The sequence below is a fragment of the Austrofundulus limnaeus genome, unplaced genomic scaffold (genome assembly GCF_001266775.1).
Source record: "Austrofundulus limnaeus strain Quisiro unplaced genomic scaffold, Austrofundulus_limnaeus-1.0 Scaffold355, whole genome shotgun sequence".
Lineage (NCBI taxonomy): Eukaryota > Metazoa > Chordata > Actinopteri > Cyprinodontiformes > Rivulidae > Austrofundulus > Austrofundulus limnaeus.
The window spans coordinates 539279-556677 of NW_013952757.1; the positions used below are offsets into that span (position 1 = coordinate 539279).

Consider the following 17399-nt stretch of genomic DNA (forward strand, 5'->3'; position numbering starts at 1 on the left):
CACACACACACACACACACACACACACACACACACACACACACACACACACAAAGAGAAAACGGTGTAAGGTTGCGTGATCATGTGCGCGGAGGCTCCACGATGAGCGGCGGCCGTGCGTAACGCCGCCTCTCCATGGAGGACAAGCCGCTGTTCGGAACCAAGCCTTTCCAGTGAAACGAGATGAATCTAGATCACGACGGGATCTCCTTCCCGGTACCGAGCTTTGGTCCGGGCYGAGAGGCAGCCGCTGCCAGCGGGGAACATTCCAGCAGCACTGGGATTCCTGCAGCCGGGACTTTCTGGCACGACCCGCAGTTTGTTCCTGGCAGCGGGGGGCTCAGTCCGACCCCCGAGGACGGCCAGTTGGAGGGCGGGGGGTTGCTCTCCACCTGTAAGTCCGGTAAAAACAGGCCGGTGACGGTGGCGTATGTGGTGAACGGCGAGGCGAGCCCGCAGAACAACGCAGAGAGCATGGCCCTGCAGTGCCTCAAGGACGCCTGCGAGCGCGTGGGCAGCAAACTGGACACTGTCAACTTTGGCAAACTGGACTTTGGGGAGACCACTGTTCTGGACCGCTTTTACAACGCAGGTGAGTTTACAAACAAAACTACAACCTGTCTTCTAAAATACTCAAAAATTACAACCCGTCCCTCATAAATACCTCATAATTAAACCTGACCATCTAAAATGCTCCAAACAACTACACTGTCCCTTTGAAAGTAGGTCATCTACACCTGTCTTTAAAAAATGTCAAACTAGCCCCCAATCTGTCCCATTAAAATACTTAAAACCATCTAACTTCAAAGATAAAACATATCCTGATGTGTTTGAAGCTGATCGACATCAAACCTTTAAACTGATTTTATCTTTTCGCACCAGAAAAGATTTTAATTCTAAAATTGTGGACTTTCTTTTCTGAGGTGTGATGACGTCATGGTTAGGGATGTAGCAGAATATTAATGCACTAAAATATTGTGATATTTCATTTCCTGTATCAGTTTTTAATTAAGGCTTAATGGSTGGATGGGGCTGCAGCGTGGCTCTGCAGAGCTGCTGCCTCACAAACAGGGTCACTGAATTAAATTCCTGCCCAGGACCAAGAGTTTGCATGTTCTCTCCATGCATGTGTGGGTTTTCTTCAAGAAATCTGGTTTCCTSCCACAGACCAAAAACATGAATGTTATTAATAACTAAAGTGTCCCTTTAGGTGTGAATGAGAGAGTGATTGATTGGTTGGTTGTCTGTGTCCCTGTGATGGACTTCTGACCTGTCCAGGTGTGCCCCGCCCCTCACACTTTGACTGCTGGGTATGGGCACCAGGGACCCCTGACAGGATGAAGCTGGTAAAAAAAATAATGGATGGATGTGAAAAACAAATGTTGTTCACTTATTCTGATTGCATAAAACGAACCAGATTTAAAGCATGGTGTGCTCTGTTTACTGAGGTTTATKATTTGAATCTTTTGGAGGAAAACATGGCYATACATTGCTGCTGTWTCACAGTATATTGTGATATATTGTATCGTGACCCCCGTGTTGTGATATGTGTCGTATCACCAAAATCTTGCCAATACACAGCCCGAACCATGACTGTGACAGAACCTTTAGGTCTCATCTGTTTTTTTAAAACTATTGTTACTTTGGGCTCCTCAGAACCAACACAGCCCATTTCTGAATCATGCAGGTTCTGGTTCCTCAGAACTGGGCTGAGCTGAAGCTCACTTTATCACCTGTCTTACTGCTTCATCTTTCCACTGTGAGCCTCTGTTGTSTTGCTCTGCACTGATTTTTCTGCTCTGTATTTGACAGAAAACACTTATTCCTTTTTGTTTCTTTGTAAGGCATGAAACAAACACTTTACAGAAAGCACATCTTTTAAATGGTCTTTTCATAGAAAAAAATAAAAATAAAACCCAGCTGTATTTCAAACACAGAAGCCATGCTTACATTTCTGAAATATTTGTTATCAGGATTCCTGCAGCAGACACAACAGAGATAAGAACAGACACTTGTCATTATATGAAGATYTGAATGCTGAGTCAGCGTTTYCACTGTTATTTTCCTGTTTCTCTTTGATAATCTCTTTTTCTGTTTTATTGAAGCCTGACTCCTGCATCATTTTTTAACAACTCATATACTTAGAAAGTTTAGCTTGTTCAGGAGACAGATGCTGTGACTTTTCAGGTTTTTAAAACCTTTGTACTTTTTAAAAATAATTAACTTTATTCACAAAATAACTCAACTGAAAGCAAAAACCATCAAAGCTTTTTCCAAAATTGTCAGCACACTGGATCTAATTTCATCTGCTGATGCTCCTTGATGTTTCAAGAATATTTTGCTAATGAAATTTTTAGTTAGCCGTTTGCTTCTTTAATCTGTTGGTGAGCATTTTGCTACTTTRAATTAGCAATTTTTTGTACAATTTGGCCTGATTAGCTTTTTTGTTGTTTTTTTAAGTTTGTGTTTGTTACCTTTTTTTAGATTATATTTTTCTACTGGTTTTTCACTAGTACTTTGCAATTTTTAGCTAGTATTTTACCGCTAGTAGTGACCATCGTAGTTTCTATGTTTTAGCTTGTTTCTGTAATTTTAGCTGTTTTTTTAAGTTTGTTTTTGTACCCATTAGATAATGCTTCTTACTTACTTCTTACTTATAATTTTATATCTGCATCCTTAAAACAACTTAATGTTCTGAAAAATCAGCTTTTATTCATGACTCAAGCTTTGAGAGCTTCATTTATATTTACTTGTAAAGTGTTTATGTAATCATTTTATCACTTTGTTTTTATTCTTTCTGTTCTCTTTTAGTTTTTTTCATGTTAGTCTTACTAATATTCTTGTATTGTCATTTTTGAAGTCCAGCACTTTGGTTCAGCTTTAGTTGTTTGTAAAGTGCAATAAATCTACACTGGTGTTGACATTACTTAAGAAAAAAAAAAGGTTAAAAGCTTGTCTTGTAGTAAAGAACAAAACCAGAGTGTTTGACTCGACTCCCAACTTTGGGCACGTTACGTCTTGTTTTGCTGGTTGAACCAACTCTTTAGGTTCTTTGTATTTTGTTCTGTCATCTTTCTCAGAACACAGTTAGATGTTCCGACAGTGCTCTGTAAAGAGTGCTGAGGTCTATCCCCCCCCCACCCCAAAAAAAAAAGAATACTGTTGTGTTCAAATGCACGTCATCTTTGTTTCTATAGAGACGGAGGGTTTTTACAAACTGTGTGTCCCGTGCACTGGGGTCACTTTACTGATCGTCAGACAAAAGTTCCTTTATTCTGTAGTCCTAACAAGGGGATTTAAAGGGAAAAGAGAAAGTTACACATATTGAAGTCTGTTTTTAGCATTTTTTAAATAGTATTTTTTTATATGTGCATTTTTTATTCCTTTGATGCTTTAATTTAGGTCGTATTCACACCTGATAGTCTGGGAGACTCGGTTTGATTGGGGACCAAAACTGTAAACTTTGTTTACATTTTCTGTTGGTGCGGTTTGAATTCACACTGCACTTTATCAACCAAACTAAACCCTGTAAACAAGCTGTTCCCACCCTCACCTGTGGGGGCGCTGCACCAAGAGCCACTGAAGGAATCAACATGAAAACCTCAGAAGAAGACATGGAGCACAACTTCCTTCTTCACAAAATGTAAACAAACAATYGTAATGTTACATTTTAGTGGTTATAGGGTTTATTTTTTGTTTTTGGCAAATGTGCTAAACAAATAGTCTTCAACAATGAGCTCAGCATGAGAGGAAGATGAGGRSGAACCACGGAGAATGTTGTTTTTACACACAAGGCTGCTGAAGAAGCTCCATGTTAATCCAGTAGGAGTGCGTCCAGCTCCACAGTRATGATGTCCACCTTATACAGACGTCCAGCGAGGTATTTACACCATATAAGTACATTTAATACTGTTATTACTCAGAATGTCCTGTGGTATAGTCCACTTRCTGCTTTTGGYGRGGTCTCTGGTCTGTTTAGTGTTCACACATGCAATCGAACCGCACCTGAGTTTGTTTCAATTGAAACAAGACCTTGGTTTTCAGGCGGACCAGAGTTCGCTGTTTTGGTCCGAATCGGAGTTCGATTACGTGTTCACACCTCCACAAACAAACCGGACTTTCCAGGCAAACAAACTAGAGTTAAATTAAATCGGACTAAACAGTGCAGGTGTGAACACGACCTTATTTGCTGTTTGTTTGGTGTCCTTGAGTGTCAGAAAGACACCAACAAATAAAATGTATAATAATAAAAAAAATAATAATAATATTTAGAACCAAATAGGCCCTGTTACTGTATACTTCACAAGATGTAAGACATTAAATTCCCCTGATGGGATTGTAAGATGTTCTTTGTTGCATGCATGGACATATTCTAAAAAACTGCAGGGAGAAGTCCTAGTAAACCCTCCCACATGTCCCAATGCTGCCTGATCAGCACCGTCACTGAGAGCCGCCTGTGTCTCCACGCTGTCTCTTTTATGCTCATAAATGATCAAGTCATCTATGACGAGTTCTTTGTAAAGATGGCTGTATTTTTGAACGGCCTTGGCCTGCAGTGCCTCAGTGGAGCAGGAATGAGGTCAACATTATTGGAGATGCTTTTCAAAAACAAACACGCCCACAAGGTTCTGACCAATCACACAATACTCGTATCCTGGAGGCTGTGCACAAGGCAGGGGTTCAGCAGTGGTGCGAGAAGACAAATACACAATTTGTGTCTTGAAACCATGTCAGCCAGACATGAAAAAAGCTTAGTAAAGCCTAAAAAGCTTAGTGAATAATCATTTGGTCCCTTATGGCATGTACAGAATACTGTAAATATTGCAGGTTCCAATAACTCCACACTTTGTCTCTGTGAAGTTTCATTTTGTGCAGTAAACTGCAAACATTTTTACTCCTTTCTCCAAGTTAGAGTCTAGCAGTAAAGCTCATTTTGTATTTGTCTGGTTTATCAGATTTAAGTAGTTAAATGTTAAAAAAAATTTTAAACTACCAAAACTGGAGCATCACACACGATTTGCTGGGAAAGCAGTTTAGCTGCAGAAAGAGGAGATCTGATTCTTCCACAGTGGGTGAGATCCTCCTGCAGTTTCTGTAAACACCACAGGACATCAGCGGGCAGCTTCTTGTCGAGTGTCTCAAATCGCAGGCCAAGCAGTCTGACCACTCAGCCCTCTGACTGAGAAGCTGTGCTGCTCTGAAATCCCATCAGCCGGCCCTCTGCAAACATGTTTATCCTCCCTCCAGTTTACTCTGCGTGCTTGGCTGCATTTCAGAGGTTAGAGAGCGACAAGGTCAGGGAGAATTTGCCCTCGACCCGCTCGTAGGCATCTGTGGAACAAACTGCCCCCCCTCGAAAGGGAAGGATTGGCTGCAGACTGAAGCGCACAAAGATTTCATTCATGCTGATCATCCTCGAGAGGACGGATAGGACTGAGTCAAAATCACGAGCTGACAATTAGTTCTTTGGTCACTGTTGTTCTGTTATTTASAAGGAAATTTAAAATGTCAGTGATTAACCACTTCCTGACATTATTAGTTTCTGTAGATTAGAGCTGTAGAGAGAGYCTCATAATTCAAAAGCAGCATAATCCCAACTTTTGAATAAAAAGTGAAAAATGCACACTAACTTATACTGTGTTGTGAGTTTTAGTGTTGTGCAACGTAGACACAATTTATAAAAAATGGAAAATGAAGATCAATTAAAATTTGACAAAACAAATGAGAAAACCCAAAAGGTACATCCACTGATATAACTATAAAACCTATGGGGTGAGTTTGCCACTCCTGCTGAAGAAAGCAGTCAAAAAAAAGTCAAAAATATAAACTTAGCACAAAAAGTAAGGAGCTTTGTTTTTGCTACATTATTTCTTTATCTTGGAAATTAATCCTATACCACTGAAAAGCTTGTTTAATTACCTTTTTTAAAGGGTGACACATTTATAAGGAACAGGTATTTGTGGAATGAGCAGTAGAATATGTGGCACACATGAAAGATTTGCCAAATATTCTCTGCCAAACAGCTGATTCRYCCTGTTGATTGGTTTGGTAGACTGGATGATTGAAGTTTACAGAAATGAGACCTAGTGGCAATTTTGGAATTTATTTATTTAAAAAACAAGAGCATCTTTAGCATGTGGAAGAACCATATGCAGCCACAACAGCCTGGCACCTCATGCTGCTCACCAGCCTGGTCATAAGTTTCAAATTAGCCAACATGATTGTGTTCTGACATTAACAGCTGAAATCACAATTCAGGACTGCCAGAAGATCATGTTCCTTACAAATGTGGCACCAATTAAAATAGAAATTAACAGGCTTTGTAATAGTACAAGATTTATTTCCAAGAAGTGTTGTTACAACAAAGAAATAATCTACCAAACACATTTTTTTACATGTTGAGCAAAGAAACAAGTGTTGGACATCATCCATCTGCTGCCCTGATTTCTAAATTTCTCAAAATAAAACTAAAATACCATAAAATGTGCTTTTACATGGTAAGATTTCTCATGTTTAGATGTTTTTGAATCCTAGTCCTTTTGTAGGGCTGCAGAGGAAATAAGAAATATGGCATTCTTCATCAAAGGTCTCATTCAGGACTAATCTGGCTTCCTGTGAAGAGAGCAACAGCAGGGGAAACATCAGTTTCTTTAGAAAAAAGTGTAAGAAGTGACTCAGAGCAGGTTCTGTGTCTAAATAAGGACCAAGCTGAGCAACAAAAACCTCTGACATCAGTAGGATTAGTTTGCACTTWGTATGTGTCAGTCACCCTCTGCAAAGTGCACTTTTCATTTTCACACACCAAGCTGTCTTTACACCATATAAATGCTTCATTTAACATGTTCAGTGTCTGATTATAATGCTTTAACCAGGCAGAGGGGTGATTTTCTTTTTGTCTCTAAAGCAGCTTTTATCACAAACACTAAATGCTGCTCTTTGTCTGATTTGTTCCTGTGTTCTGATTCTGCTTTCCTCACTGCAAAGCTCACTGAGTGAAGTGATGCCAAGCTGCACCGGTGGTTGAGCTGAGGAATAAAAGCTAGAAAAAAAACCCTTTTTTATGTACAGAACTTATTGCAACAGTGTTAACAGTGCTCAAACCCTTCCATTTTCTCGCTTTAAAGAAAACCTTTAATGTGTTGTTTTAATCATTTTAAGGTAAACTCAGTAAGAATTCAGAGGCCATGAAGCAAATGTAAAACAGCTACCAATGCATTTTATTTCTCTGTAATTATCAGGTCTGTAAATAAACACAAAGAGGCAGCTGGTGAATTTATTTTCATCCAAAACCCCAATGTAAACATTGAAAAWGCCATGGAGCACTGTTTCCCAAAGTTGGGGTCGGGACCCAAAGTGGGGTCCCGAAACATCAAGGTGGGGTCCTGAAAAGATTTTCTGACTTAATTACATTTTGCCTTAGTTGTTACAAAGGAGTGAGGTTATTATATTTAAAATGGATAAATGTAGTATAAAAATATTGTTACGATGCCCATGTTTAGTTGACCTGATACAAATGTTTATCATCCAAAATTAGNGTGCCCACCACTGGTGCTTTGGATAACTCTGCTACTATCACAATAAATTTAACTCAATCTCTATGAAACTGAGTTATAGCCATTTTTCTATTGTTAAGTTTGATTGGCTGTGATGGCCATCTTAAGTCCAGTTGACTCCAGAAGTTGATCAGTGGTAGATGTATACACATTGATGACTTCCTGAGAGTTTCACTTAAATCTGTCCAGTGGTTCATGAGATATTTTGCTAACAGTCTGAGGGATGACTCTACTATAACACCATGTTCTTTCTCCATTTGTAATTTGGTTGGCTTAAAGACACTTTTGTTTCCCATTCGACTGTGGCAGCCATATTTAATCCAGTTCACTCTAAAATCTGATGGCTGTAAAAACTGGCTTTTAAGTTGGGGAAAAATTTTTAATAGAAGTTGGTAAAATTGTTTGTTGTCAGATGTTTGTTTCAGAAAACTTAAGTCCTCTTTTTTTAAATTGGATATTTTATCTGTGCCTGCTTTTAGTTTTAGCAGCTTTAATCTTAAACACATAGTTGGTTATTTAAAAGACTAAAATTGGAGCTTTTGTTAATTGTGAAGATCCAGCAGGTGTTTATTTGAATTCTGTGTTCTGAAGTGTGCAGATCTGGTCCACTCATGTCTTTAACTTGTCAGAACATGTAGAAACATCTGCTGCTGCTGTTCCTGAAAGTCTGGCAAACATTTTGAACATTCTGCTCTAAAAGTTTCCTGTTTTAGATCAGAGATGCTTTGAGTGTGGGAACTGATTTCCACTAGCCTGGCCCTTGCCTTCCTCTGCAGCTCCGCTCACTTCTAGTTTCCTTCACTGCTCCGTCTGGGATTTCTCCCATTGAGAAGGATTTATTCAGGAGAATTTTGTTCGGGCCAATCAGAGAACAGAACATTGATTTTCTGCACAGTGTCTGCTTGTAGTTTATTTTACCTGGACCAAGCAGCAAACAGAAGGAGTTTTGAATGACGTTGATGTTCTGCTCAGTGTCTGCTAGTTAGTTTAGCATACAGCAGTGGAGGAAGTGAATGAAGCCAGTCTGTGTTGATAAGACTTCAAATTAAATTAAATTAATCTGACAAAGCAGCAGCTCTCATTTACAGTCGTCTCGTTCAGCTCYGTACTTCTCTCCTCTCYGTTGTTTACAGCAGTGGTTCCCAAACTTTTCAGCTTTTGACCKACAAAAGAACAGCAGCAGAGACCTGTGACCCCAGCTGTTGTTGGTTGATGAACATTGTTTTCACGTCAAATAAACAAGAGCATAGTAACAATAATTATTACGCTATTTTTGTCCATTTTAAGTACACTAACTTTATTTTAATAACAAAAAATGCAAAAAATTATTGACAGTTGTAATTTTTTGTGTAATTAATACAGAAAATCTTTTCAGGACCCCACCTTGATATTTTGAGACCCCACTGTGGGTCCCGACCCCAACTTTTGGAACCACTGGCTCACAGCACACGTGATTTTTGTTAGCTTCTTAGCTTAGCCTCCTTCACAGTGGAGCTGGCATGCATACGTCGCAGCCAACCAATCCAATCATTTTAAACTTCAGCAGAGGCCACGCCTCCAGCAAGAATCACTTCTCCATAGCCGAGAGTCCAGACCCTCGTACGAAGCAAAGGACAAGSGTCTGGTTTTTACCAGGCTAGATTTCCACTGAATGTTTTTTTTCTGGGCCCAGTGATTCTTTCAGTCTCTGGTTCTGTCTCTGTGTGGGCTGAGCTCCAGGGAAAACTGCACTCGAGCCTCGTTCACTCCCTCTCCATTAGCGATAAGGGGGGAAAAATCACACACTGATGGCTTCATGCACATCACTTACAGCGGTTTCCTCTCTGAGTCGCCATGGTTACAACATCTTATTATGTAATTGATTAGAACAAGTGCTTTATTTACCTACTTTGCCGCTCACGCTTGAGTCAAACAGATCTTTCCAGTGTGAACATTCAGACAACTGGTCCTCGAATGAACAATGTAAACAGTGGAATTGTAACTAAAAAGGGCTTTTAGCAGCACTATTAGATGATGGGTTTTTGGATTATTTGGCTGAGATAGTGGCATAAGAATATGTACACATCCTCTGAGCACTAACACATCTCTTTAGATCTTCTTTTAGGAAGGCTACATGAGCATTATGGTTGTTTTGAACTTTGACTTTTTGTGTTTAACTTCCTCATCTTCTCATTGCTACAGCTGAGCACTGCTAACAAACAATAACTGAGCTGTACATATTTTTTCTGCGTTTTTACATGTCCTCTTATAAACACTGAAAAGTACTAAGTGTACAACTGACTAAATGTGAAATAAATACAAAAATACTTACTGCTGAGTTGTGGTGAGGAGCCACCATCTTGAATTCTGAACTCTCCCAATTTCCAACAAGCAATTCCCAAGGGAGGGATAGTCCAGTTTAAATTTATGATTTTTGGGAAATTCCCACTTCCTAGTACAACTGGGATGCAGCAAAAGTTTTCTGCAAAAATTAATCGAAATGGAAATTTTCCCGGCTGTCAGTTCCTTTTAAAAATTGTGCTGCTCCACCTAGTGGTGGGATGCCGTCAATTTGTGGGTAAAATCATCAACATGCATAGTGGGAGATGTTGTGCAGGGCAAGTCCCCCTGGGGGGGCAACAACCATGTTGGCTCGGAGGTTGTGAAAATATCTATTTATTTTTTGTATATAAAATAGCTAAAACAATTCTAAACTCTGGTTTCTTGTTTCCTTTTTCAAATTAAAGTTTGGAATCAAGGGAGGGGGTGCTCAGCTTGACTTGGCAGGAAGAAAGGGGGGCTTTGAAGAAAATAGTTTGGGAACCACTGCCATAGAGTATCTAACGTGATAAGCATTGTGTTCATCAGTGGACATTTAAACACAAACAAAAGGTTTTAAAGACATTCGTGTTARATTAGCTTCACTTATTATTCACAGACATATTTATAACTCATTCATTTGATTCCCGTCCAGTCGACTCAGTCGTTGTGTCCTTGGGCAAGACACCTTACCCGCCTTGCCTACTGATGGTGGTCAGAGGGTCCAATGGCGCCTGTGTATGGCAGCCTCACCTCTGTCAGTGTGCCCCAGGGCAACTGTGGCAACAATGTAGTTAGCCATCATCAATGTGTGAATGTGTGTGTGCATGGGTGAATGTCTGCAGTGTTAAGCGCTCTGAGTGTCCTGGATGGATAAAAAGGCGCTATATAAGTACAGTCCATTTACCATTTACCATTGAGCAAAAGAGAAAGTAGATATGAAATGTTTTCCAGAAATCTACAGTAACCCTACAGGGACTAACGGCAGCATGTAATACCAACACTGATTGTTAAAGGGAAAACCAGATTATAAGCCCCACTCTTATTGTTGATCAAATATTTGAGCTGTTTGGTCTTGGTCTTGACTTGGTCTGGGGTTAGGTGGTCTTGTTTACAACACTATTGGATTCTTGGATGCAGCCTAGGCACCTAAAGAATTGGGARAGCCTATGTAGCGGTGTTGTGATGTAAGCGGCTGACAAACCCACTCCACATCAGCTGCAGCCTCTGAAATGAGAGCCAGCTGTAGTATGATAGCCCAACACATTCTCATGCCCCCTGCGTCAACATATCGATGCTTGGTCAGGTAACCGTCTGCCTCCACATTCGGACGCACCGGGTACCCCCGTGCGTGTCAGTTTTTTATGAGATGAGGCAGAGGAGGACGAGGGTGTTGCCATATTTTTTACAAGAGTAGGAAATGCGCGAAACTAACCATCCCAGACCCTAAATTTAACTTCTATTAGCCTCATACAGCCTATCCATGACCCCAGACCCTAAAATTAACCATTAAACCTGATCCCTCATATTAACCATTTTTTTAAATGTAGAGAATTTGCGAGAACTAACTGTCCCAGAGCCTAAATTTAACCTTTATTGGCTATATACAGCCTATCCCTGACCCCAGTATCTCAAARTAACCATTAATCCTGATCCCTCATGTTAACCTCAGACCCCCGACCCAAAGACCCCAAAGTGACGCAACCCAGAAAAGCCGRGGGCGGCAAGYACTGACGTGCGGGGCGTACCCCATGCGTCAAAACTGGACGCYGATGGTTCCTGCCCAAGTGTCAATATGTTGACGAGTCAGGAGTGAGAACGTGTTAGACAGCCTCTCTAGTCAGGCTCTCACTTGATTGTGAGCTTCTGTGATTCATGTGAAAATATTGAGAACCACCTCAAACATTTCAGGATATCTTGGAAACCACCCCTTCTTAAAATCTAGGAATGCTCAGTAGTTTTCATCAACACAGTGGGTCAAACAGTCCACAGTAATGGTTATTGTCCTCTGAACTCATCTGAAAACACCAGAGAACTGTGTTCTGATCTAATCTGTTCATCAACAGTTCAGGTGTTTTTTGATACAGGTTTCTGTTCCGTGAAACCTGTCCTCTACGTTTGAGAAAGGAAAAAAAACAGTTATTGTTCCTCGATCCTTTCATGTGAAGTAAAGCTGATGAACCAACCTCCTCCTGTCTTCTACTGAATTCTGTTTCCCTGAAAAGTAGGCAGCAGTACATGAAGGAAGGCATGTCAGAGTGACTCYAGCAGCAGCACAGGTTTTTTCCCATTGTGTGTGTTCTTTCGGTGCCTAAGCAAACTCACATTCTGTTCTCAGCTATGTTCCCCCTCAGGCCCCAGCATTGCTGTTTGCTGCATCTCCACAAACAGACGTTTGTACGAAGTGGATCAGGAGGGTAAAAGTCTGGCAGGAGAGCAGAGCAGCTGGTGGGCTGGGCTCATTTCCTGCATCATGTGGTTAGTTTTTTTTTTTGTTCCTCTTGTTTTATTCTGGGGGACAAAAACAAAGTTGTATCCAAAAATACAGATTGCATTAATGTCTGAGCTGGGCAGGTCATCAAAACTACTGAACACTCATTGTATTGTTTCCCAGATTATCCTTTGGGATCTGCAGACACAAAGATCTGCTTTCACTCCTTTTTGTTGTTTGAGAGATTAATTGTGTTTCCTTTTTTAGTTTAATTTTGCAGTGCTGTATTTAAGTCTTTGTTGAGAAAGTTTCAGCAACAACAAAACAAACAAAAAACAAAGTTTGTCTTTAAAAATGTATTTTCATGGGTTGACTTTGTCATTTGGTGCTTTTCTCTTTTTTTGTAATTTTTCTTTTTCACCACAAATTTGATCAGATTTGAGGCCTTGCATGCCTTGAAGGGATGCATGTAGTGCCTTTTAATGACAGAGATTTCTGCTGAATGGAATTCTACCTGTTTTGGTCAAACGTTGTACAATGTTGTGTAATTATTGTGCATTGTGTGAGATATGCTAGCACTCAGAGAATGTGCTGAGCAGTGATGGGCAGCGATAATTCAAAACTTGAGTATGAAAGTTCTGAGGTGCTTTCTAAATTATTTAGGTGTGCAAGTTCTAAAGCATGAAAGACATGAGCCGACTGGAGGCACATCACTTTACAGTGTTGCACATACAGTATCGCTGCAGTTTGGGGAGGTGATTTGTTGAAACAGACTTATTGGTTCATGGTGATCAACAGTTGTTGAGGATTGCTAGTTCTGCTGAATCTTGGTCATTTTATCATGTTTGTGGCAGGGCTTTGGTAAGAAAGCATGTGATATGTTAGTAATTTCAAACTGTTTTTGGAGAACTGAAGCGATGCATTCTGGGTACAGGATGGATTGGTGACTAGAACCAAAAACACAGAAGACAAGAAACAGTCTTCCCTTCAAAATAATAATAATAATAAATGTAAACTTTTCCCTGCTTATGTTATGGTTCTATTAACTGCTTCTTCTCTGTGAGCATGCTTCTACTCTGGTTCTGGTCTGTTCGGMTCTGCTCAGGTGTGTGTGTGTCTCTCCCTGTGTCCCTCACTGTGTGTGCATGATTATGGGCGAACCATCCACACTGTTGTTGAGTTAAAAAAGATGTTGAGGTTTTATCATTCAGTTTTTATCTTATTTATTTTTTGTTGAGATGCTGTTTTAAGCGCTTGTWTAACTGTGGGCGGCCAGTTTGTTTGAAACCTCCCAGGATATCTTCTCGGCTTCATCTTCTTCACCTTTGCAAGTTCTACCTTTCCCAAGATCTCCAGGAGGAAGTTTGCATAAGTGACACTTCTCCTCTGTCAATCAGTCCAATAGCTAATCCACAGGCAGCATTCTGCTGACGTCAAAACTGTAAGCATGCTGTACTCACTTCTACCCAGAACCATCAGAGAGGAGGTACAAACTGCACGGCTGAGCACAATTCTTCATGGTTGGAACCAGGAAATGAATTTGGCTGAAGCTGCACCGAGCACAACTGCAACAAGCACGCAGGTGGAGAAGGGCTGTGACTGGGAGTGTCACCCAGTGACATACCTCCAATTGCTTCCAGCCATGTAAATGGAAAGATGTGAGAATTGTGACCCAGAAGGACAGTCAGCGGCAGAATCTAGCCTCTGAGAATGAAATGTTAATGAGAGGGGTGCTGTTAACTCACAATGGTTCTGCATTGTATTGACTGGAGATGGCTTTCTCTCTCTGCTGAAAAAGATATTGATGATCAGTGCTTTAAGAAATAATTAAGTTAGTGTTACTGAATTTTTAAATTTTAAACCATAAATCTGCACACCATTCAAAAAAATTTAGCAAAACCCATAAAGTGCAAACAAAAAAATTAGGTCTGCAATTAGTACTATAGTGCTTTAGGGAACTWGTGCCCACCACTGGTGCTTTGGATAACTCTGCTACTATCACAATAAATTTAACTCAATCTCTATGAAACTGAGTTATAGCCATTTTTCTATTGTTAAGTTTGATTGGCTGTGATGGCCATCTTAAGTCCAGTTGACTCCAGAAGTTGATCAGTGGTAGATGTATACACATTGATGACTTCCTGAGAGTTTCACTTAAATCTGTCCAGTGGTTCATGAGATATTTTGCTAACAGTCTGAGGGATGACTCTACTATAACACCATGTTCTTTCTCCATTTGTAATTTGGTTGGCTTAAAGACACTTTTGTTTCCCATTCGACTGTGGCAGCCATATTTAATCCAGTTCACTCTAAAATCTGATGGCTGTAAAAACTGGCTTTTAAGTTGGGGAAAAATTTTTAATAGAAGTTGGTAAAATTGTTTGTTGTCAGATGTTTGTTTCAGAAAACTTAAGTCCTCTTTTTTTAAATTGGATATTTTATCTGTGCCTGCTTTTAGTTTTAGCAGCTTTAATCTTAAACACATAGTTGGTTATTTAAAAGACTAAAATTGGAGCTTTTGTTAATTGTGAAGATCCAGCAGGTGTTTATTTGAATTCTGTGTTCTGAAGTGTGCAGATCTGGTCCACTCATGTCTTTAACTTGTCAGAACATGTAGAAACATCTGCTGCTGCTGTTCCTGAAAGTCTGGCAAACATTTTGAACATTCTGCTCTAAAAGTTTCCTGTTTTAGATCAGAGATGCTTTGAGTGTGGGAACTGATTTCCACTAGCCTGGCCCTTGCCTTCCTCTGCAGCTCCGCTCACTTCTAGTTTCCTTCACTGCTCCGTCTGGGATTTCTCCCATTGAGAAGGATTTATTCAGGAGAATTTTGTTCGGGCCAATCAGAGAACAGAACATTGATTTTCTGCACAGTGTCTGCTTGTAGTTTATTTTACCTGGACCAAGCAGCAAACAGAAGGAGTTTTGAATGACGTTGATGTTCTGCTCAGTGTCTGCTAGTTAGTTTAGCATACAGCAGTGGAGGAAGTGAATGAAGCCAGTCTGTGTTGATAAGACTTCAAATTAAATTAAATTAATCTGACAAAGCAGCAGCTCTCATTTACAGTCGTCTCGTTCAGCTCYGTACTTCTCTCCTCTCYGTTGTTTACAGCAGTGGTTCCCAAACTTTTCAGCTTTTGACCKACAAAAGAACAGCAGCAGAGACCTGTGACCCCAGCTGTTGTTGGTTGATGAACATTGTTTTCACGTCAAATAAACAAGAGCATAGTAACAATAATTATTACGCTATTTTTGTCCATTTTAAGTACACTAACTTTATTTTAATAACAAAAAATGCAAAAAATTATTGACAGTTGTAATTTTTTGTGTAATTAATACAGAAAATCTTTTCAGGACCCCACCTTGATATTTTGAGACCCCACTGTGGGTCCCGACCCCAACTTTTGGAACCACTGGCTCACAGCACACGTGATTTTTGTTAGCTTCTTAGCTTAGCCTCCTTCACAGTGGAGCTGGCATGCATACGTCGCAGCCAACCAATCCAATCATTTTAAACTTCAGCAGAGGCCACGCCTCCAGCAAGAATCACTTCTCCATAGCCGAGAGTCCAGACCCTCGTACGAAGCAAAGGACAAGSGTCTGGTTTTTACCAGGCTAGATTTCCACTGAATGTTTTTTTCTGGGCCCAGTGATTCTTTCAGTCTCTGGTTCTGTCTCTGTGTGGGCTGAGCTCCAGGGAAAACTGCACTCGAGCCTCGTTCACTCCCTCTCCATTAGCGATAAGGGGGGAAAAATCACACACTGATGGCTTCATGCACATCACTTACAGCGGTTTCCTCTCTGAGTCGCCATGGTTACAACATCTTATTATGTAATTGATTAGAACAAGTGCTTTATTTACCTACTTTGCCGCTCACGCTTGAGTCAAACAGATCTTTCCAGTGTGAACATTCAGACAACTGGTCCTCGAATGAACAATGTAAACAGTGGAATTGTAACTAAAAAGGGCTTTTAGCAGCACTATTAGATGATGGGTTTTTGGATTATTTGGCTGAGATAGTGGCATAAGAATATGTACACATCCTCTGAGCACTAACACATCTCTTTAGATCTTCTTTRAGGAAGGCTACATGAGCATTATGGTTGTTTTGAACTTTGACTTTTTGTGTTTAACTTCCTCATCTTCTCATTGCTACAGCTGAGCACTGCTAACAAACAATAACTGAGCTGTACATATTTTTTCTGCGTTTTTACATGTCCTCTTATAAACACTGAAAAGTACTAAGTGTACAACTGACTAAATGTGAAATAAATACAAAAATACTTACTGCTGAGTTGTGGTGAGGAGCCACCATCTTGAATTCTGAACTCTCCCAATTTCCAACAAGCAATTCCCAAGGGAGGGATAGTCCAGTTTAAATTTATGATTTTTGGGAAATTCCCACTTCCTAGTACAACTGGGATGCAGCAAAAGTTTTCTGCAAAAATTAATCGAAATGGAAATTTTCCCGGCTGTCAGTTCCTTTTAAAAATTGTGCTGCTCCACCTAGTGGTGGGATGCCGTCAATTTGTGGGTAAAATCATCAACATGCATAGTGGGAGATGTTGTGCAGGGCAAGTCCCCCTGGGGGGGCAACAACCATGTTGGCTCGGAGGTTGTGAAAATATCTATTTATTTTTTGTATATAAAATAGCTAAAACAATTCTAAACTCTGGTTTCTTGTTTCCTTTTTCAAATTAAAGTTTGGAATCAAGGGAGGGGGTGCTCAGCTTGACTTGGCAGGAAGAAAGGGGGGCTTTGAAGAAAATAGTTTGGGAACCACTGGTTCAATAGCAACTTATTTAAGACAATACATATTCAGAGTTCTTGCGGGTGACAAAATATCATAGTGGACCACATTTGTCGTGTGTGTCTTCTTGAATGTGTGTTCTTAAATGTAATTTCATTGTGCTCTGTACAATGACAATAAAATCGTCGTCATCATTATTTGGCACACAAGCCTTAAGTTTGACACATGTGCTTTACATGGATGCATGGCTGATGTCAAAATATAGACCAAGAGGTGAAATCCTTTTTTCTTTTCTTTTTTCTTTTCTTTTTTCCTTTTCTTCTCTTTTCTTTTCTCTTTTCTTTTCTTTTCTTTTTTCTTTTCTTTT

General features: G+C 40.1%; 1 protein-coding gene across 1 annotated transcript in view; it reads left to right on the forward strand.

The window, feature by feature from the left end:
- Positions 1–6: 6 nt before the first annotated feature.
- Positions 7–17399, forward strand: part of map3k5 (mitogen-activated protein kinase kinase kinase 5) — a gene marked incomplete in the record, with an annotated part of 89557 nt that continues 72164 nt past the window's right edge. Inside the window, 1 exon segment of the mRNA XM_014023049.1 lies at positions 7–591. Within this exon segment, the coding sequence (XP_013878503.1) occupies positions 183–591 (409 nt within the window).